Source organism: Aythya fuligula, chromosome 4, assembly GCF_009819795.1.
Source record: "Aythya fuligula isolate bAytFul2 chromosome 4, bAytFul2.pri, whole genome shotgun sequence".
In the NCBI taxonomy this organism is placed as follows: Eukaryota; Metazoa; Chordata; class Aves; order Anseriformes; family Anatidae; genus Aythya; species Aythya fuligula.
Genome location: NC_045562.1, coordinates 72836841 through 72860581, shown reverse-complemented (window position 1 = coordinate 72860581; position 23741 = coordinate 72836841). Strand labels below are relative to the sequence as shown.

At 35.9% G+C, this 23741-nt stretch overlaps 1 protein-coding gene across 5 annotated transcripts in view; it reads left to right on the top strand.

The window, feature by feature from the left end:
• CTNNA2 (catenin alpha 2) overlaps positions 1-23741 on the top strand; it is a 484674-nt gene that overhangs the window by 407849 nt on the left and 53084 nt on the right. For all 5 annotated transcript variants that reach the window (XM_032186536.1, XM_032186537.1, XM_032186538.1 and 2 more), the window contains 3 exons: positions 14920-15012; positions 15280-15436; positions 18722-18922. In XM_032186536.1, the coding sequence (XP_032042427.1) occupies positions 14920-15012; positions 15280-15436; positions 18722-18922 (451 nt within the window). The remainder of the gene's footprint in view (positions 1-14919; positions 15013-15279; positions 15437-18721; positions 18923-23741) is intronic.

The window sequence follows — 23741 nt, the reverse complement described above, 5'->3', positions numbered from 1 at the left end:
GACTATTGACTGTCACCCTCTTAGAAAAGGTAGTTTCTCAGACTGGAACAGCCAAAGGTTATTTTTCCATCGACTCAAAAACAAAATTGTTTTCATTGTGTTTATGCAAATAAACACTTTCAATATCTGTTATCCTCAGACTATGGAGCTCATGTCTGTCATTCATGCTGATGTAAATCAAGATTAATTCTACTGAAGCTGATTACCAAATAATGCTAAATATATGGGGAAAATGATAATCATTGATTTGATAACACTAATTTTTGAAGAAAGAATGCAAAGTATGTTAAAAGCTTCTAGCAATGAAAATCCAAGTTACAGCACATTGTGTTGCCATTTGGGAATTGCTGTCCCTGGGACAAAACCCCATTTTGTTTGGTTCTGCCACACACAGTCAAAGCACTCGTGCCATTCCTTCCCCTGCCCTTTTAGCTGGCAGTAAGCTGTCATCATGGCAGCTGCCAACGGGTTTAGAGAACTAAAAAAAAAAGAAAATGTATATATAAAGAAAGTAAGGATTTAAAATATATGTATTTTAAAAAGCATCAGTTCCCTGACAGCAGAAAAAAAAATAAGTATGTGAGAATAACACCTGTAGCAAGAAATATACACCTGACTCTTTGGCTTGTTGTTATTCTTGCTTCATTCTTATGCGGTTTCTTCCTGTTCAATATCAGTTTATAAAACTATGTTACATGTTCACTGACCCCTGATAACTGAACAAATCCCAGTGTGCAGCTAGATGAATAAATCCCAGTTTGTAGTAGTGCTAATATATGCTGCTGATGGTTCAGTGAATTCATAACAAATTAACCATTAAAAAAATGTGGGTTAGAAGAACAAGCTATAGGAACACTTTGGGTTTGTGATACATTATTCATTTCTGGTAGCAATGTGCTATATATATATATTTACAGTCTACAACACATTCTTCAGTCAACGAATTCTGTCTTTTTCTTGCCAGTGGAAGAAAGGCTTTCATAATCAATTGCCACATTTAGAAAATCCTATTTTATTTACTTCTTTCTATACATGACCTGGCACTAGAGAGATACTACTATACAGAGTCCCATAAACATTTCCGTGAGGCCATTATACATATGGAGGAGTGAAAACTGAGCAACATTTACTACCATTTGTGTGTCGTTGGTGGATTGATTGTGGAATTCATTTCTACCTTGGTTTGTCAAAGCTACAATTTATTGTCCAAAGAGTGTGTTCCATGAGCCAAGGCTGGTGTAAATCACTGAAGCTTTGCTAACAAAGGAACAAAGCTGCTGTACATCAGCTGGGGATCTTCAGCTTTGTCTCATTGGATGGATTGAATGAAGAGTTTTGGTCATTTTATGTCAGTCGGTGAGTGTTATATTTCTACTTTAGAATTATCATCTAGTTAAGTGTTGAATATGATCTGCAGTTCTTTAACATGCAATTGCTTAAATGTTTTTGTTGATAGTTGCACTTGAACCCCCCCTCTGTCTCTCTCTCACTCTCACATATGTAATTTAAAGTATATATATTTAAAAATTCCTAACACATTTTAGTCAGTTCAAAGTTGCTGTTGGCATTTCTCACTGTTAGAACAGGAATTGGTTTTCAAATAAGTAGAATTTTTGAGCTCACCAAGATGAATTTTAAATAACATGACATAAATAGTGTTCAACATTTTTATCATTACGTTTCTGTTATTTGGGCTGTCTAAGATGCTACAGTTGTCTGAGACAGCAATAGCAATACATTAAACAGATCAGAAAAACCAGCATGCTACCTGTTCTGAAGATAACTTGTCAGAAAAAGAAAAATCCTTCAAAGATATGTTTTAATATTTTTTCTTTGGTCTTCCAAGTACACAGAGATATTTCAGGATCCTGGGTAATATGTGGAAATTTAATTTACAAGATGAAACTGCTTAGACTCGAACACTGATCCATTGTCGTATGGTTTCAAGTGTAGAAAAGACATTCCGAAAAGACATTATAAAGAGATGTCAAATTTTCTTTTAGATAAAAATGTCATTTACACTGAGGTATGAAACTTCAGAGTAGATCACATTTTAAGAGAGGGTTGTTTGTCTTTTTTAAAGTACTAAGATTTGGTGAAATTGTTATATAAAGATAGTCCTAATGGATGCAAATGCCTTACTGCTGTGCAGTAGATATGTTTTTCACTAACAAAAATCTAATGGCTCAGATCCAGATTTTAGCTAACAATAAGATTTTTAAGGATAAATATGTGGAGGAAACAAAAATGTTATTTTTTTTTCTTCTTGTGGTCATTACTCTATGTCTTAATATCATACATGAGAATGGGCCCTAAGTTCAGGTTAGCTCCTGCTCACAGTAGTTGGTCTAGTACAACTGACCTCACTACACACTTTTAGTGTGTAGAGTCATGTTTTTCCCCAGTTACAGCTTTCATGTACAGGAGTTATAAATTCATACAGCTTGTATCAATGCAGATTTGTGAGGCTAGATTAAACAAACATCTGCCAAGAGTGGTTTAGGTAGAGCCCATCCTGTTTTCAGATGGGTATCATCTGTCAAGTTTGCTTTCAGTTCTAATTTCCACAACTTCTGTTAATAGTGTGTTAATTATTATGCAGTGGAACGGACACTCCTGTGGCATCTAATCTCCTGATGAAAGTAATCAAACTATGACAGAATGTTCCCAAAATTGAAAGAAACTTGATTTGCCTACACTTACTGAAGGACATGGTGAGGTGTTACTCCCCACATGCTCCACAGACAAGCAGTCCATGGTTTAAAGGAAAATACTGGTAGCATCCATCAGTTCCTTTGGATGTATTCATGGGTACAATTACAGCTCAAACAACTGCATTTAATGGGACTGCATTTAGGATCTGGATAGGCTGCACCGATGGGCTGAGGTCAACTGCATGAAGTTCAACAAGGCCAAGTGCCGGGTCCTGCACTTGGGGCGCAACAACCCCAAGCAGAGCTACAGGCTGGGAGAGGAATGGTTGGAGAGCTGCCAGGCAGAGAAGGACCTGGGAGTGATGGTGGATAGTCGGCTGAATATGAGCCAGCAGTGTGCTCAGGTGGCCAAGAAGGCCAACAGCATCCTGGCTTGTATCAGGAACAGTGTGACCAGCAGGGCTAGGGAGGTGATCGTCCCCCTGTACTTGGCTCTGGTGAGGCCGCACCTCGAGTACTGTGTTCAGTTTTGGGCCCCTCACTACAAGAAGGACATCGAGGTGCTTGAGCGGGTGCAGAGAAGGGCGACGAAGCTGGTGAGGGGCCTGGAGAACAAGTCCTACGAGGAGCGGCTGAGGGAGCTGGGCTTGTTCAGCCTGGAGAAGAGGAGGCTCAGGGGCGACCTTATCGCTCTTTATAGGTACCTCAAGGGAGGCTGTAGCGAGATGGGGGTTGGCCTGTTCTCCCACGTGCCTGGTGACAGGACGAGGGGGAATGGGTTTAAGTTGAGCCAGGGGAGTTTTAGGTTAGATGTTAGGAAGAACTTCTTTACTGAAAGGGTTGTGAGGCATTGGAACAGGCTGCCCAGGGAAGTGGTGGAGTCACCATCCCTGGAAGTCTTCAAAAGACGTTTAGATGTAGAGCTTAGGGAAATGGTTTAGTGGGGACTGCTAGCGTTAGGTCAGAGGTTGGACTCGATGATCTTGAGGTCTCTTCCAACCTAGAAATTCTGTGATTCTGTGACTGACAGGAGACTCAGTAATGCTACATTTTATTGGAGGAATGCTTGTATTTCCTATATCCTTTCTGTTTTTTCCTGTTCCAAGGTATCAGGAAGGATTTGATTTAGAGAACAGATCTTGGAAAACTGAATGATAACATCTGATTTGATGAACCTTCCTAATAAACACAGGGAAGAAATACAACCTTCTACTTCCATGATTCGTTCATTCACACGTGGTGGACTTTAAAGGTGATTTACTGAAAAGGTCTTGCAGAAACCAGAATAAAATTGCTGGAACAACTCCTTGACCCAACCACTTATTTCACGTGTCCAGAGTGGTATTAAAGGTGTTGTTTTCAGCATGTCACAAATGCCCATAAAAGCATGCTAAAACATCCTGTTACTACAAATCTGTCTTCTCATAAACAGCATATAGCCCCACAGAGAGACAGTAAATGTCCTATTTCCTAGTTGAAGGTTTTTCCATTGTGCAACTGTTGCTGGAGTTTGTAGGAAGAAGTAATATCTTTTATTAGACAAGCAGTCCTGTAAACACCAGACGTTATGAATACTGGTTTCTTAGAGATTTGTATTTCTTGGTCAAGTGTCAGGTCCAGATAAGCTTTTCTCACAGAATTTATGAAGCCTCTCACCCTCTCACCTGCTCAGATTCCTCAGTGTGTGCTATCAGGTAAACTCATTCTTCAGTGACGCAGTGAGGGGCTAATAAGGCATGTGTCCTTAAACCACTTGCCTATTTTAATTGAAACTTTAAGAGTATAATTATCACTGAGGTTTTACTCTGTTAATTTGAATTACGTTAATCAGAATTTGAAAAAATGATTCAGGTATAGTGGTGGAGAGACTGCAGTTTTGTCATAGACTCACTAGCCCTTTGAACCAGCATTTTGTAAAGGAGCCCAAAAGCATACTGATACTCTTATTAAGTCTAATAGCAGAGAGAATGGACTTATTATATTGGTCTCTGCACACCAAGAGGACCATAAATCACAGCACAGTGAATTAAAGATCTGTCTGCAGTCCCATCTAGAATTTTGATGTCAGTTTTGATTTCTTAGATATGTTTGTTGTCATTTTATGGTTAATGTTAAAAGTTACACAAACAGCTATTGATATAAAACTCCTTATTAAAAGCTATTTGTGTGAGCTGCATTCATATGACAAGTAAGGTTTTCTGGATAAGTCAAAGAAAAAGCCCGTAACAGCACTTTGTAACTAACACACAGGAAATAATCCTGTTTTTGTTCAAATGGTTTTAGGTTTTTATGAGCTAATGATGATCCTTTCAAAAAGGTAATCAGCTTTCATGCATAGAACTGCAAATGTATGAGAACTAGGATAAAATGTATGACTGAGTCAAAAATATGTCTGTAAAAATTTTTAATCAAATAGAAAATAAACCATATCATTGAGTTTAACAACTAAGATGAAAATTGTTATAGTACTGACGAAAATGTGGAAAAAGTAAATTTCTTAATTTAAAAGTGCATTTTTTTCTTAGAGAAAATATAATTCAAGGATATGAATTCCAGCACGTGGAATAACTTTTGTTATTGTTGTTGAATGCGTGTTCCCCTTTCAGCAGAGGAAAAGGAACTAAATTTCAGGGCAGTCTTTCCTCATCTCATTGTCTTTTACTTACTTATGAGAGCAAATCAAGAGAAACCATGTGTTATATGGAGGAGGGCTAGGTAGTTTAAGTTAAAACCATTCTAAGGATTTTGCTTATAGTTGAAAAAGCTGGATTAGCTGGTTCAGGCCCATGCATTTTCTCTGGTTAGTTTACTGGTATAAATGCAGCTGCTGTCTTCTAATCAGCTGAAAGTCATTTCTCTGTCTCTGATTATACTTAGAGTGACAGGACAAGAAAGGAGGGATATTTTACTTTTTTTTTTTTTTTTATTATTATTATTTTAAATAATACAGAAGTGGGAAAATACCTCTAATTTCCACATAGTACTTCTCCGTGAAATTATTTGGGTCTTTGTTTCTTGGTATCAGATGCTCATATTTTAAAAGTCTTTTCCAAGAAAAAAAATAAATCACTGTGCTAGCAGGAAAGAGAGACACTATGGAGCTGAGTAAACTAAGTAGTATTTGGAGCTAATATCTCCATGCCAGGATTATATATTGGCAGGATGAATAGAAGAGTGAGCATCTAATACTGTTGCATGGTCCACACATTCTGGCTTTGGGTGGATGAAAACACTTTGCATTAATGTGGAACAATAGCTAAGTTATTGTAAAACTATTTTACAGAATACCATTGCACAAAAATCAGATAAATGTAAAATCCATCTTGCTCTGAATGTCTCTTTGAAAGCCTTTAAGATATCACTGTAAATAAAAATACTACCTCTATGAAGACAATCATAAACTTTTACAAGCTTTTCTTTGTGAGCAGGGAACCAATCAATCTTGATTTCTTAAAACAATTTGCATTTTACATACCCTCTATCATGATAATCTCAGATTTCTTTTACACTGGCAGTCTTCCTTCTCATGCAACATCTCCAATTTTTCATCCAGTGCTTATGACGACTATAGTTGCTATTGTTGTATGCTTATATATAAAGATATCTCCACCTGTGCTATCAACCACAAGCATCTGTAATAGAAAGTTCCTTTCTCTGTATGCTCAACTTCAACAATTCTTTCTTTCTTTGCTCAACTTCAGTTCTAATTTTGGTTCTGTCTAGGTCAAAAATTGTGTTTCTTCAGGATCAGTAATTGCAATTTGTGATTATACCCTGGAGTCTCTGTTATCACACTGCGTTCATATCTTCAAAGCTTCTGTTGCTATCTTGGACTTTTTTGAATTCCTACTGCAATCCCCTTCTTTTCTTCAACAACATTCTAAGTATAGCTTCCTAATAATGCAACTAATTTTTAATTATCACAGCCTAGTCAAGCATGTATCCCTGTTCCAGGGTCACTGAATGGTTTGCCAAAATAGTGGACAGTTATTAGATAGATTGCTTTGGTAACTACTTGCTATTAATATCTATTAATTATAGTAGTGCCAGTGGTAAGTTATCAAGCAGTAGTAAGTTATCAAAACAGCTTTATGGGATCCACTCATATACATTGCAGTCTTGTTAATCTTGTTTCTATAGGACACCAACTGCCCCCTCATCCTTTGAGTATTTCAGTATACAGTGTTCATGATTCATTACATTCATAACAGGCCTTCTTGCATATTTTAGAGCATAAAAGCTACCGTTGGTTAAGGCTTCTATTGTCTTTTATTGCAGAAATGTTGGTATGGTTTTTGGTATTCCTCTGCATTCCTTGCTAGTATGAATACCAAATTATGGATTTAAAAAGAAAAAAAAAGCTTTACCTATTGTCAAATGAAGTAGAAAAATAACCTGATCATGCTAACAGAGGCAAGGGAATGTCAAGGTAGGTTGTTGGTCTCTGACTTTCATGAAAGGAATTCTTGGATGTTAATATTCTCTTTTTGTGAAAGGAAGAAAATAAACATGTATCATACCAAGGTAAAATACAGTTATACCTGTAACTCATAAAAATCACTAAATTAAATTAATTAATTGAAGGCATACTACCAAAACTGAGCAGTTGTGTTATCCTTGTCTAAGCCACAAAACTATGTTTCATGCCCCACATGAATAGATAGACAACAGATTACTTACAGCTGTCAGCTGCTTTCTTGTAGGACTGCGTTTCACCAGTGCAGTGCTTTGTTGCTAAAGCATACCAGTTAAAATAAAGCAGTAATCTGGTCTTAACAGTATTTTTGAGACTAAGACCTGCTCTTATTCTTCATGGGTTGCCACAGCTGTTTGTAACTTCAGCAACAGATACTCAGAAGCAGTGTAAGAATATGCAAAAATAATTCAGAAATAGCATCAGTATAGCAAACAAATCTTTGAAGGGAGAGAGCCACATCACCTGAAGCTGAGTGCTTCCTAGCCCTGTAACATACACTCTCTGGAGAGAAGCCCTTTTCTGCTGTCTTCATTGCCTGTCGTGCTGGCCAAGTGGCAGGTATTTGGGTTTCCCATTATAACTGACTACCAATTAGTTGCATTCCAGCTGAATGCCTCAGAAGCATACTCTTTAGAAAAAGTGTGAGGATCTTATGCAATTCCCACAGGAGTTTGCTGTCAAAGAAGGAAATATTTCTATTAATTTCAGCTCTGGGAAGTAATATGCCAACCCACTTTTCTAAATTCCTCAAATTCTGGTCTATTTAAAGACATAGTTGAACACAGAACATCTAACAAAGGTGTGCCCAGACTTTTAATTGTGAGAATGGGACTTCATTTATGGTAACTGGAACAGCTGTTTACTCCAGCTGATGATGTGCGTTGATAGTTCTGGCAGTTCTCCAAGTGCCCAACAGCATTGCTTAAATAATTTTATAAATAAACCTCAAGAGCTTTCCAGATTATTTTTTTCAAGTTCAAATTGGAAAAATGCTTTGAAACAATCATCTGTCTTTTCTATAGTAAGTTTGTTTTTCCCTGTTGTCCACAGAGAATGCTTGGGTTGACCCTTCTGAGAAATAGCCATGACCTAGAAAATTAGTCTAAAATCACACATACACACTAGCATCACACTCCAAACACATCTAGTGATTACCCCTCTTGTTTTAGAAGACATTTGAACCAGTCAGGTGTATTTATCACAGTTGGGGCTCATCAATGCTGTGTAGAAACTTGATCTATTTACGCTTGTATGGTCAAATTCTACTTTAGAAAAAGAAAGGAATAAAGAAGGGTCAATACCGAACTGTTGTTGAATGTTTTTTTAGATTCATATTTAAAATTATTATTATTATTGTGTAACTTTGAAGTAAAGGATCTGATATAATACAGTATCTATTCCCTGTATTCTTTATTGCAATTCTATAATTGAATGGGATTTTTTTCTTTCAGTTATGAAAAATGTAAATCAGAAGGATTTTTCAAGGTGCTTCATAATTGATCTCCTTTCTATTTCATCCTATAGAAAATTGGCATGGCATGTACCAAACTTGTCTTAGAAAATTAAAGGTACTCAGATGGGAATAATAACATTTCACTGAAATTGTCTGAAGCAGGGATTTTTGCATTTTGAATTGAGCCTTCAGTACACATTAGGCATCTACGATTTGTAAGTTTCTTTAAAAAATCTCTCTCCAAGACACACTGAATTTCTCCAAGTCAGAGTTGTTTTGAACTTTACCAAAGGCAGAAATCTCCAAAGGGTTTTTCAGCCTGATGTGGAAGAAGTCTCAAGAAAGTTTGTGCATGTGATGTAAGGCCTTATTCCGGTAATAAGTACAAGTGAATATGTCATTGACCTTTTGAGAAGTGAAAGGAGTTTTTCATAGGTTCCATGGACAGCAGATTTGTTATGAAATAAAACATTCAGATGTTGTGCTTTAAATTCTCAGTAACTTTCTAACATCCTGCTGTTACCAACCTGTTTAGATACGAACAGAACATTGTTAATGTGTGAATAGTTTATATTAAATATGTTGAGGTTTAGGTATTAAAAAATTTTCAGAACAAGCATCAAATTAAGTTAATTAGATCATCTGTAATTTACAAAAGAAATGCAATTTTTACATCTGTGCATACACTTAAATTTGTAAATACTTGTGAATTAAAAATGTATCTTGTATTTAGGTAAGACCACATGATTGATTTATATTAGTGATGGGCAACTGGCCATATTATCCAGTATGAGTTTCGCCCATACCAGTGGAATAGGTCCTTAGAAAGAGACCACAGTGTAGTATTTTCAGCGTAATACAAATTGGCACTGCAGTCCATGAGGAGGAAGAAACTGCTGCAATATGTACTCTGTGACATTTTGACTGTTGGCACTTGTTTGTGTATGTGCAAAAACATCCTGTCTAGTGATGAATATGAGTTTTGCTTATAATATAATGCTTGAGCGAATACAGTAAAGATGAGTAATTTGAAAGTCTTGGATAACTTAGCTGTAACTCTGTGCTCTTGTTTAGCGAATATTTGTTGTGGCTCCAAGAATATCACTGGGCTGCCTCCAGCAGTACCACCAACATTAATATATGTCAAAATTTTGAAGGATTCAGAGATCATAACAATATTTGGATAAACTACTAAGATGGATAAATAATGAAAGGTAGTCAAGATATCATGGTTCAGCAAGTTAGTGCTCCTCAGGTGAAACATGATAGCTGATTATTTTCTTGGCTTTAGTTCACTGTGAATATTAAAGTCTTACTGAAACAACTTTCAACTCAAACTAAGTAGCCTGGACAATTTCAGTTTCTCAAGTACGTGGTGTAGACAGATAAGTTTGATTGTGTCTTGGGCTTAAGTAACCCTATTTTAGGGAAAGAGAATAACTTGCTGTAAGTTTTCTTCCATTGTTTCTATCAGTTAACTAAAGTGGAAAATGAAATAACTTAAATAGAAAAGGCGCATTACAAAAGCAATATATATATATATTTATAAATAATGTACAGAATTAAGATGTAAATAGATTGCATTCTTTCATTCTTTGCCTTGAGATGGTTCAATGGTTGAGGAAGCTGGATAGAGCTTTTTTTGTCTTGTTCTTTCTAATCAAACTGTTGCAAAAAAAAAGAATAAAAGAAATTGAAAAATTGACTACATACATTAGTTGCAATATTCTGTAGCATTTGTGTAGATATTGCTGCTTTTCTGTAGTATATACTTTTTTTTTCTTTCATTTTTTTTCTTTTTTTTACTCTAAGCAATGGATTTCTTTGCTTTCCTTTTTGCTTGCATTGAATTCACAGTGGCCATGTTAAATCTTTGAATTTATGATCTTTTGATGTATTGAATAAGAGGACTGTATATATTGATAATCATAATTACATTTAATAGTACAACAAGCTCATGTCAAAATTGGAAGTAGTATAGTTTAAAAACACAACTAAAGATAGCTACACCTAATTCTCATCAGTGTAAAAATAACATAAATTGGTATAAAATATCCTTGATTACTTTTATAATTTAGAGTGCAAATTTATAGCAGAACTTTTCCTGTCTTTGATGTAGTACAAGTGGGAAAGGCAATGAAAAGTCATTATTCCAAACTTCAACTGAGTGCATGGAGCCATGAGAAATAGCTCATCTACACTGATGTTTGTGCTATCTTGACTGTAGTCAAGTCTTGACTGTAGATGATGGCATGTATTACCCATGCCAGCTACAGAAAAAATATTGTAGGCATTGCCTACCCATGCAGTAGTTACACTTCCAGCTACCATGTAAGTCTACTTTGAGAATAAATCCTATCCTTGGTGTGTCCTTTTAACAACAGTAGAGGTGAAGTCCTTCCATCCCACCTTTATCTGCTGTATTTTACTTAATGCAGGAAACTGCTTGAGGCTGAAATACAATCAAATACATGCAAATACATTTTGTAGGGATATATATTTTAAATAATTGAAACTAATTTGAGTGATTAAAGATAGACACCTAACAAGCTGCAGGTTTGCATCTTGGGCTATCAGTGCTAGTGATAGGAAATTAGTATGAAGGAGTTAGTAATTCACTTTTCCACCTCCCCAGTTCTAGGATTCATTCAGTGGCCTTGGTGATTGCAGAAAAATGCAATATAATGAGAGCTGTAGTGTTTATTTTCTTGTTCACTACTTTCCCATGCTCTTGTAGGACAGGTTTAAGGTGTTTAGCAATTGTTTTGATGGTGTAGAAGTAGCTTAGCAGATCTGAAATTCTGGACAATAGTGTTTTTCTATACAGCAGTCTCACTGTTATTAAGTTCCCCCACGCATTTCAAGGATGATTCACAGTTCATTGATATTAGTATTTAAAATGTGTTCATTCATGTACATACTCTTCAGATATTCCACAATGATCTTAATACAAACTTAAGTTCTCTTCAGGCAATCAGTGAATTCTATCTGCTCAAGGAACTTAGTAAACAGCAATGAACAAAAAAACAAATAAATAAAGAACCACCTGGTTACTTCCACAGCCTCTTATAAAATTCTTTAGTGCTTCAGTGGAAACTGAATGCTTGAAGCATAAAGGTAAAGGCTGTCAAATCAAGGTTTTGGCAAATTGGCAGCTATGATAACATACACCCTTATTAATTTCCTTTCCAAGTTATCTGCTCCATCCAACACTAGATCTTTGGAGTAGCATATTAAATGAATTCCCAACCTTGAAAAGTTTGAATTCTTCACAATACGTGCTGTGTTAAATATCCAGATGCAAAACAATTATAGTGTACCAGTAAAAAGTCTTTTATTTTAGTAATACTACTTTCAGCAATCCCCAAGGCCAGTTAACTATTATTAAACAATAAACTAGACACATCTAGAGGATTAGATAGTCTACCAAAGATCTGGAACAATCTCTGGAAGTGCCTTTCTCCTTTTGTCATTATTCAGAGATCAGTCTAGCACCTGATATCTCAGTTCAGTGTGTTGGAATTGGGTCTAAGCTTTTTTGGTCATAGGTAGGAAAAGTATCTGGAGCTGTTGAATTTGAAGTAGACTAAAGTTGTTGAATTACCTCGTGGTCTCTATGGACTCAGCATGCATATGGGCCTTGTCTTGCCAAAAATCTTGATGGTAACTTGATTATATACATAATAACAAAGGCGATCAAAAGTAATTAAATAGCGTAATATTTTGTGATTGGGTTCACTTAAAACGTGTATAGCTTCACAGATCCAGGCATAAATGATGGCACCAAATTATTAGCTTTAGCAAGTAGTATCTATTTCTTGCCACATTTCAAAAATAAGTTTTGGGTAAAGTCATAGTAGTTCTGATTTGTAGTGCTAAATTCAATTTTATCGAGATTGCATCTACCTTTGTAGGATTTGCTTATCTCTATGCTTATTTGACATAATCAGATCTTCCCATGGTACAGGCTGGTATACTCCCAGATGAATTGTGAAAGTAGTATTGCTTTCTGACTGTTGATGATAAAGGGCTATATTTAAACAAGATTTAAAATAAGCCACAGAATCTATTTAGATTAGGATTATACATGATACCTATCAATATATTCTTTTTGAAGCAGATAACTGTAATGCACTTTTGGTGCATAATTAATGTCGCCATATTTGTACTCCTTCTGTACTGATAACAGCAACCAAAATACTATTTTGAACTCTAAATTATTATTTTTTTTCAGAAAGGGAGAAAAACTTTTCTCAAGTTATCTCTCTATCCTTTCTTGGAAAATCAGGACACTTTACAATATCCAAACATTACCTTACCAGATTCTATTGAAAGAATAATTATCAGAGACAGAGAATAAATGTGTGGTTTTTTTTGTTTGTTTGTTTGTTTGTTTTTCATGGACTTTGGTCTGCAAAGTTTTCCTTCAAGATACCTCAAAGGAAAAGAACTGCTTAATAGTTTGATTGCCATTTCATGACACCCAGCCTCTTTCAGTCTCATATCTCACTGCTATCTGAGAAAAAGTAAGATATACCATGCATCTGGAGCCGTAGGACAGATTTTCATCATGATAATCACAAAATGAAAGGGCAATCTAAAAAGCACTTATTTTAAATACAGGAAGATAGCTTTGGCTGAACTTAGTAACATTTGCTAGTTTTAAGGTCTGTAATTTCCACTCGTGTTACTGCATTCTAATTATTATCCTGCTTAGCTTTTGTTTCTCATGAAGATTGAAGTGGTCTGTTTGATGTGCACAAAGAAGGGACTACAGAAAATGGTAAATTAATTGGAAGATGTCAGCTTTGGAGAATGTTTTTGACATGAGCGCTGTAAGGCTGTTAACAAACAGACTAAGTCATTTGTCTCACCATGGAATGAAAATAAAAATCACAACATTTTGATGAAAACTTGACTAGGAAATGCCTGCAAGATTTTTTGAAGCCTTAGGTTCTTTTCTTCCCTGAGCTTTGGCACTGTGATATATGCAAACCACGTTCCACATAACTGTGAAGTGAAATAGGTTCTATGAAGAACAGATGGACCAGGGCTAATGTGGCGATGTGCACTAGAGACGAGAACAGATTAATACCACAAGGGGAGACTGGAGGAAAATTGGAAAGATGGGGGTATTTGAACTAATTCATGAATCATTTCCAACTGATAGTTATGCCTTCAGGCACAGTGAATAATATCAAGGAAGCATATTTAAAATTTTATAAGTTTGTTTTAATGTAGATGAGAATTAAGAGCCATACTTTCCGATGATTAAAAGAAAAATATGTATTCCCCCTCCCAGAATGTATCTTTGTGATTTAAACCTCACTGATGAACATAATTATGTGCACTGTGAAATGAATTGCTGTTTTGAAAACCCATGGCAGATTCGTGGACTTGGCACACAGCTTTAGGGGATGGATTTTTTTTTTTTTTTGAAAGAAGTACTGTAGGGGCTGTGAGGACATATTCTGCAGCTTGTATGTAAGCTGCAAAGATTCAGCTCTGTGGTGTCTGGAGGCATGTGCTGATTGCTAGATCTCATTTAGGTGTCCCTCTGAGTCTCTCCTGCCTTCATCTCCAAACAGCCTTCAGTCTTATGAGGTTCAGACTTCCCAAAACTGTGCCAGAGAAAACACATGTGTACTCCTACAATTTTAAAGGAGATCTTTAAGCATACTTTACACAATGAGGCTTTCAAGAGACATTTTAACTGGCCAAGTTATGATACTTGCTGATGGACATTTTACTCTAGGGTACACAGTCACATACAAACAAATAGGTCCACTTGAGAATTCAGGTAATTTTAGCATTCTTAATACCATGGAGATCTGAAATAATTGGATACTCAAGATAAATGTCATTTCACAGTATCAGTAAAAATGTCAGAGTTTTGTTTATGTTGTCTCAAAGCATACCATGTGTTAGGACGTCAAAATTAATTTTGCAAAAATGAAAAGTGTATAGATCAATCTGTTTACCATTGTTCATAATGGACACAGTTAATAAAAGGAAACTGTATAGGTAATTGTTTAGATACTGCTCTACATTCTCCATATGATTTCTCAGAAGATTATTCTCGGGCTCTAGAGGAGGATGCAATGCACTTGACAGCAAGGGAATATTTCTCGAAAAATCTAATGAAGAAGATGACTAGTTCAGTTTTGCTAGTTAGGAAATAATCTATGTCAGTTTTTCATCAATACAGAAGATCCTGGATCATGCCTCTTGTATACAATTCTTTCATTCTAGCTAAGGCTCAATAAATAGAGAAAAAGGTATGAAATGGCTCATTTGCCTCAAACTTGATTTTTATTCTGCTGATTTCATTGTAGGTTGCAAATCTGGCCTGTTCAATCTCAAACAATGAAGAAGGTGTGAAGTTAGTGCGGATGGCAGCAACACAGATTGATAGTTTGTGCCCACAGGTAAGCAAGATTTGTGCTAACAAGTGATCAAAAACTCTTTCGGTATTAAAAAGCATCAGGTAGCTGAGACAGGAAAAACATTATAGCTTTGCCTTTGTCATTAAACTGTTGCCTGCTTTGTACAAACTGGGAAAAATTTCATATCTTGAGACATAGGTGTTGAATGGGGTGTAATGCTGTATTTTTAAGTGTATTTAATCTTAGTGTCTATTCTCTACCTTGTGAAAATTGTTGCCACCCTTTGTAACACATGATTTTGAATAACAGGTAATAAATGCTGCACTCACATTGGCTGCCAGACCCCAAAGCAAAGTAGCACAGGACAACATGGATGTCTTTAAAGATCAGTGGGAGAAACAAGTGCGAGTTCTCACCGAAGCTGTTGATGACATCACTTCAGTGGATGATTTTCTCTCTGTTTCAGGTACTGGGATCAAGGGAGTCTTCTAAAACTTCATTGCTAAATTAAAGTAATGGGTCAGAGAAGAGAAAAGCTATAATTACTAAAGGATCATTATTGTATTATCCCATCCTTATTGGACTGCTGATCTTCTGCACCTGATGGGAGCAACCAAGCTATGCCAATTAGTCCTTGATAGCAATGGTTGGCTTTTTGTCTCCCAGAAAATAGCATCCTATATGTGCCTCTATTTCTACAGAGAATTGTAGTTTCAGCTCCGTCACAAAGTAAAATTTTGGCCACCTTTTGAAAATATATTACTGACTTGTGAAAAGTGGGACAGTATTTGTAAAAACTGTCAGAGTCCTCATGCAGTTGTATTCATGAGGAGGAAAGATGAACTTTCCTTACTTTATTTTGTAGCCTTGCTCGGATCAGCTGTCTAAGCAGTGTGGAAGATGTACCACACAATCCTGACCCCTTGAACTTCCATACCAAATCACCAGGCTCTGAACATGGACAGGAAGAAAGGAAATAAGCAGATGCTGTGTATGAGGCTCATCTAGGCACATTGTCAGGACATGACCACTGTGAATATTTCGGAAGAGTTAGAAAGCATTTCTGGGTCCCACTGCTATTGGTGCAGCAATGCATCCAGGTGGAAAAGTAGCAGTAATAATAGCAAATCTGCGCAGCTCTCTAAACTCTTTTGGAAGGACTATAATGTGAAACAAACTCTTTTACAAAAACAGACAAAGTATTTTAGTCCTTATGTAGAGAAAGGGTGGACAAGGGAGGGACGTTGACTTTTTTGAGCCACTATCTTTTCTCCATCCTCCTTGTAAAGTTCTGCAACCTGTAGCAGAGTGTATTGTTATGGTAAAGTCATGTACACTAAATACTATAATTACAAGTGCTGCATGTCCTGGATTAAGTATCTGCTGCAGAAAAATCATTTTCCTATGCCAGTTTGAAAGAGTTTATTTTTTGTGAATAGGGTTGTGGAGTGCCAAGGTTAGTTTGCAGCAAACTAACCTCATGGAAAAGCCAAACAGGAGATAGTTTAATTTTGTTTCTCTCTGTGGTGTTTTCCTTGACATTTCCTTAATTTCCAAATAAAGTTAAATATCTTTGGACAAAAAAATATATATATTTATATTCTTTTTCAGGGGATAAAATTCTTTTTCACTTTGCTCTTCATTTTGTTTGGTTGTATCCCACTATTATCAGAAACAAGGAAGTGGTTTGTTTAAGTATAACTACACTCCACTGTTCAAGACCACTGCTAGAGTGTTTACCGTAAGCCATGACAAGAAAATGAACTCTCAGAATAAAAGGGTACTTCAGAATGGTAGGTTTTTATCTGAGGATACAAACACTTTTCAGCAGACCTAGTTCTGCAAGGAAAGGGCAGAGCAAGATGTAAACTGCAGACCCAGTCCACATAGTGAGGAGATGGGAAACATGCTCTGAATAGCCATTTCATTATTTGTTTGGGGACTGTTATTCACTCCAAACACTTGTATTCATAAAACCAGAAGTTATTTAAATAGATGACATTTTTATTTTTTGTTTTTCTCAGGTCATATTTTCTCATAACACCTATGTTGATGTAGCCTTGACTCAGAATAACTGGCTTTAGATCCAAACTTTCCAAGGCAGATGGGAAGTTAGTATATTTATTGGTTTTAGATTTCTTTCTAATACTGTCCACAGATATATATTTGTATATATATTTTTAAAAATAAGAAAACATCTAATGCATCCAGAAAGCCTGTCACTGCTAGCTCTAAGCTTGGAAGCCTTAGATTACGCAGAGCAGTTTTATTTTCAGTTGTTAAACCAGTGAAGCATCAAAAATGGCCTGGTGTCTGATTAAACGTATCTCATGAAATGACACTTCCTCCCCTTCATATTGAGTGTCACAGCTGATGGCATGTTTTATTAATACAGTGGCTATCAAAAGAAGGATGAGAGGGATGGCCACAGTTTTAATAAATTACTTTGTATTCCAAGCATAGTGCCTGTTCATGTTCAGAAAGTACTTCTTGCGGGACAAAATTTGGCCATGACACTGTAAAGCAAATGGCAATGGTTAGGAGGAAGTAGCAAATAAATATTTCAAGAAAACATTTTTTTTTTTTTAATGTGGATGGAGAGTTTTGCCTTTCAAATGACTCTGATTAACAGCACAGAGGACTTCCAGTTTTCATTCAGAGTTGTTGCAGTTTAAAATTCAACATTAGGTAAAACATTTCTGGAACCCTCAAATGGTCCAACATTGGGATTTTTAGCAGTGGAGCTTAGTATGTCACTATTTTTGTGGCAAAGGATAATTAACTAAAAGTAGTTGATGACCTGATTGATTTTATTTTAAAAGAACAGCATTTTATTTTCAGTTTCCTGGTGGCTGTGGCAGAAAAAGCATGTTGCTGTTTAGAGTTTCAGAGTTTCTTAGAGTGAGTTAGCTCAAAATAAGAAATTCAGTCATGGTTTTATTATTAAAATCATTTTTAACTGTACTGGCTGGAGGGAAACGATGTCTGAGCTAGTCAGAATCAGCTTCATCCTTCCACGGTATCTGTGAGAATATCAGACAAACTACGATGCTGCAGCATGTGAAAAGTAGATGGCCCGATTCTGAGCCACGAAAAACCAGTGCAGCTCCCAAGGTTTCCATAAGCCCAATTGGTATACCATCATCTGAGCAGACTCACTGTAGTCAACTGTTATTTCAGAATATGCACAGTCACGTATGATTATACTATGTGTCATGAGAAATCCACACTTTAATCTCAGTGCAGATGGCATGGATCTGCAGAGATGAACTGCTCGTGCACAGACTCCCTGCTATTTGCTGGGAGGCTATCGCAAGAGCAAAAGGCTATTTGCTGTTGCCTTTTCAAAATGGTTCATTTTCTTTTCTAACTTATTTAGGCACAAACGAAGCATACATATTAAATGTTTATAGAAATGGGTAAATTCATCTTCAGAAAATTGCCCAACTGCTTATTAAAGTATCTGCATAATATCTGATCATGCTCCTTTTTGCAGTGATTTTTATTATGTTGTCATTACCATTTATGCGATGTTTGAAATTAATATGACAACTTTTCAAATAATTATAGGTTGGTACTCTCAGCATAGTTAAGGGGACATAGCCCACTACCTTTTAAAGATAGACGTTGCATAAGATAAATATCATTTTTTAATGTATTGCTGTTTGTCATTTACTCAAATCAGTAAGCTTTGCAAAGAATGAAATGAAATGAGACTTATATTTGTTTTATCTTTTTTCCTACTTTCCAGAAAATCATATTCTAGAAGATGTGAATAAGTGTGTGATTGCTCTGCAAGAGGGGGATGTTGATACCCTAGACAGAACTGCTGGGGCCATCCGGGGCCGTGCAGCCAGAGTTATTCACATCATTAATGCAGAGATGGAAAACTATGAAACAGGAGTTTATACTGAGAAGGTACTGGAAGCTACCAAACTGCTCTCTGAAACTGGTAAGTTTATTTGAAATATTGTTCAATATTAAGTCACTTAAGACCTTCAGTTAATTTTCTGAAATCTGTAACTCAGAGGGGAATCTGAGCTTGAAAATGAAATCTAAACAAACAAATTAATGACAATGAGTGCTTTTGTTATTCTCTACGCCGTGCTACTGCAGCAGTCGTATTGACAAGAGCTGTATAAGAGAAGAGATTCAGTGACCCATCAAAGATAGTCTACTTTATCAAAGCTGCAGTGTATTTCAGTAAATAATACACAGCCTTTTCTTCAAGAACTGAGTCTGTTGATTATGTTTTGTGTGTCTCTAGAAAATCATTACAAACATTACTCTGTGGTCTGCGCAGGTGAATGTACTTGCTGGTGACTGAAGTGTTTCTAAACAGAACAATTTTTCATTGAAAATACATTTGAGCAACTGAAAATATATTATCTGATTGAAAAAATATAAAAGTCTGTTAGATTACATGGATAGATAGATTGGGAAAAGAAAAAAAGAAAAAAAAAAAAAGATTGTAACCTGTTTTTGCCTTCAGAAACCAGAGATTGGATTCATCTAAGTGATTACATCAAGTTTGATTACATCTACGCTGGTCATTTTAGACTCCTTTATACTCAATATTATCTATTGCTGTGTGCAGCTGAATTGTTCAGTGCAGGCAGTACTATCAAGAGCTCTCATCTGAAAGCAAAGGATTTTGTTCAGATGGATCATACTTCGGATTTCATTGACTTTATGGACTAGATCTCCACTTGTGGTACAAAGGACCAGCTATTATAAAGATGCATGTAGTGTAGATGCCCGAAAATGGCTGAACAGATCGTCCCCTATCTATCTGCTCTAGGCTTTAAAATACTCAATATTATTTTAGAAGGACCAAGTAAGAATGCACCAGTTCAAGATGTGGCAAATGTAATGCCAGACAAAACAAACAGGTCCCTGTGAGATAAAAAAGCAAAAACTATTGTAGCACTGGCAGCCTCTGTGACTGGCAGCTCTTAGAACAGAAGTCAGCAAAATGAGATAAAAGAATGATTTAATATTGGTTGTTGTATTATTGTTGTCCCCACCTAATTGTCTTTGAGCTCAAGGACTAACTCCAAGCCCTATTTCCACAGGTAAATTGCAAAACCAAGAATCACGTATTCTTTCTTTTTCTGGCTTTTCTTTTTGATATATTGTACATTATATCTGAAACATGGATTCTTGCAATTGTGCCTATGACCAGAAAGCTTTGCCTTGAACACACACACACACACACACACCACACACACTGTAGGTTCACTTGTAGAAACTAACTTTCATAGACTCTGCTGTGAGCTGCAGAGACACATTTCTGGGAAGAGTCTGGAAATCAGAACTGTAATCTCCAGCCTATGGTACATGCTCCATTTGTGTACAGCTGTTACACAGCTATTTCCTATGCAACAATCATGTTCACATCAGTTCTGGCAGAATGTAGAGGGTCAAATTTTTTTCTGTACAGCTTGAAGATAATGCAATAAAGCTTGCCTCTTTTCTTCCTCAAAGTTTAATGATGCTATTTAAGAGTCTCAGAGGTTTTTCATGTGGAAGAAGCAAAAGGGGATCAGAAAACAGTCATTACTCCCCCTATTTTTTATGTAATCAATGAGAGATCAATGAAATGAGTACTGGAAATTTAACTTAGCTGTGAAAGTTTATGAACTGCTATTATGAGGTAACTGAAAGAAAGTAATCTGGTTTGTTACAGTAAAATATTTTGTTGTACTCTGTGGTAACCTCTCCATTTGATAGGAAGAATTCTTCAAAATCTCTCCTTTAACAATAGCATTTATTTATAAAGTAAAAAAAATACATCTTTTCAGACTTTTTATTCAGCTAATATTTCTGACCTAATGTTATGGAAAAACATTTACTATTATTTTTCAAAGGAGAAGCTGTCAGTTACAACACAATTAAATAAACCAACAATAGGCACAGGGAATGCTTACATTCTGTATTTAACGTTGTTTGATATAACTTGATTTATAACTAAGTTTTAGAAGCTCTGAACTAAGTGCGTCTTGATAACATCAATTTATTAATGCCAGACTCAATGTGTAAAACTGAGTAACTGTTTCTCAAAGTTATTACTTATTTTGTACTTAGTAAAATGTAAGTGAACTTGTGAGTAATAAACCAAAAAGAGAAAAAGCCAAGCTACACTACACAATACAGTACTCTTTCTATTTGCAGCTTTTTAGACCTTTCACAAAGGGATTAATGATTGTTTCTCTGTGATTGATAATTAAAAAAGGTAAACTTTATTAACTCATTTTGTGACCCTAGGATAAAGTGCTGAAAATGGTATTTAAACCATTCTATGCCATTCTCTGTCTTTCTCATTTATATTCCTGTCCTCTTCCCCCAAACTGGTTTCAGTCTACACATGCATCTGTACAGATATGTATGTGGGTATCTATGAATGCATACTTATATTTATATATTTATTCTAGTCATTAGCTTGAGATCCAGTGCAGATTTTATCAAACAGTCACAAATGATGAGTGATTTATTTAGTCATGCTCCACCTATCAAAATCTCAGTAAGAAACACAATTATAAACATCTTATCCTTTTTTTTTTCTCCCTCTTTATTTTTAATTGAACATTTATTTATTTTTAAATGAAGTGCTTTGGAAAGCTGGGGAAAATTTAGTTGAATAACAATTGAAGGGAAATAAGCAGAACATATTTCTTTTATAATTATTATTTACTTTTAACTATCAGTTCAGGAAAGGAACACTTCTCTTAACTTGTAAACCTCCCTTTCAAGGGGTCTCATAGTTAAGTGAGTAGTGGGTTTGATCCACAGATAGTGAAGAAATACAGACACACTTTTTTTGAAAGAAAAACATGTTGCTAATGTTTTTTGGTGGAAGAAAGTTTATCTTTATTTAAGTGATGTTAATAGGTTTTGAGAAAATGCAACCATGCAAATCTTCGTTTAATAACTGGTTTCACCTTGAAGTTTTATTTGTCTGTTGTTTTAATTTACAGCCTACACCTCCTTTAAAATATATTGCTGTGTTTTTTTTCCAGTGTTTCAGTGCTTTCTTGGCTGTGCTTGACTAACCCACTGACTTTATAGCCAGCTACTTGTTAGAGGCTAGATTATCGTCTCTGAGAGTAGTATTACATAGTGAGGTATTGGTTAATGTCTTTTTTAAATTGGGTAGTTTTATTTTCCTTTAAAAACAAAATAAAAGCTTGTCTCTCATTTGCTGACATTCTTATAAATCCAAGATGAAAACTATAAAACCACTGAGTCAACAGGGCTTGCTTGGAACAAAGACAAAACACAGATTTCAGTGGATGTTAATTGTCTGCAGGAGTAAACCAATGCTTCGGGGTTTCATTTTTGTTTGTTTGTTTTTATTTTGTTTGGACCACGGTGAAGTTTTCCTAATATCTTTAGCTTGGTTTTCTAAAGAGCAAGGGCCAGTAGTTTCCCGGAGCAGCCCCTGCTCTGGACATCCCTGTGGAGACAGGGATGGGCTGGGGCCAGGCTGGGCTATCAGTCTACAACTGGAGATTAGACCCAGTGAGAGAAACTAGGGCCAGACAAAGCCCAAGGATTGGCAGGCAGGTATGTGCTGATGGCTCCTGTTGAATTTTTCCTTGCTATTTACCATCAGCATTTATTTAGCATTTGTAGATAAATGTGAAGTTAAAGAATTCAGGAAAATACATAAAATATAATTCTGCTGCATATGGCTGAACACAGTATGAAAGAGAGAAGGGTGGAAAGGAAAAGGAAGGAGAAAGGAAAGGTAAAAGGAAAGAAAGAGGCAAAAAGCAGTGCAAGGGAGTAAAAGAAGACAAAACATGATTTCTGTTTAAATATTAAGATCTTTCATACTGCTAAGCACCCTGTCCCAGCAGTGACCAAAGCCTACCAGAAATATTCCATTGCCTTTAATACAGAGGAGATCAAGGTCTACTCAGCAATTGCTTGAGAAGTTGTAACAACTGAAGGGAAGAAGCATGAGTTTCCAAACAAGTGGAGCAAGAACTGTCTGGAAAGGGCTGTGGAAAACTTTCCAATAGCTTTTTTTTTTTTTTTTTTTTTTTTTTTTTTTCTTTTCAGTTTGCATTGGGATGTCTGGAAAGCACGTGGGAAGATGCCGTATTTGGGTTATGAAGTATTTAGTATTTGGGTTAAAAGCTCCTGTGAATGACAGTGGAAATTTTGAAATCATCTACCATCTGATTCAGACCAGAAATGTGATTTTCATCTTTGAGCATGTTTTAGAAATATCCTAGTAACCTGCTAACTGTCAAGTTGGTTTTAAGTAGGTCACTCGCCGACTTCTATTTTAACTCAAATTCTTTATTTTGTCTTTATCAAAATGGACTGAAGTTTAAAATCAGCTCTCCTGGCAATTCAGCAATAAGCCTGTGAGAGTTTTATCAGTGTGAGTAGGACAAACTTTAAAGATATTTATCACTAGGCAAAAGCAGCTCAATGATGTTATCAAAGCTAATACTAAAACGTGGTAAAGATGGATTTTTCAGCAGTGATATGAAACGAAACAATGAAATAAAATGTAGAAGCAAGAAGATGAATTTAAGCATATCTGTCATTTAAAAAAAAAAAAAAAAAAAAGCAGATTGACTCTGAGAGAGAGCTAAAAATTCTAAAATGGAGACTATTATAAAAGGGAATGATGTTAAATTCATGTTTTATGTGAGTTTTAGGTGGTTATAATACAACTTCTGGATGCCATCATCCTGACAATATGAGATCATTTATCCAAGGACTCTTATGAAATTATGGCTTTTATTCTGCAA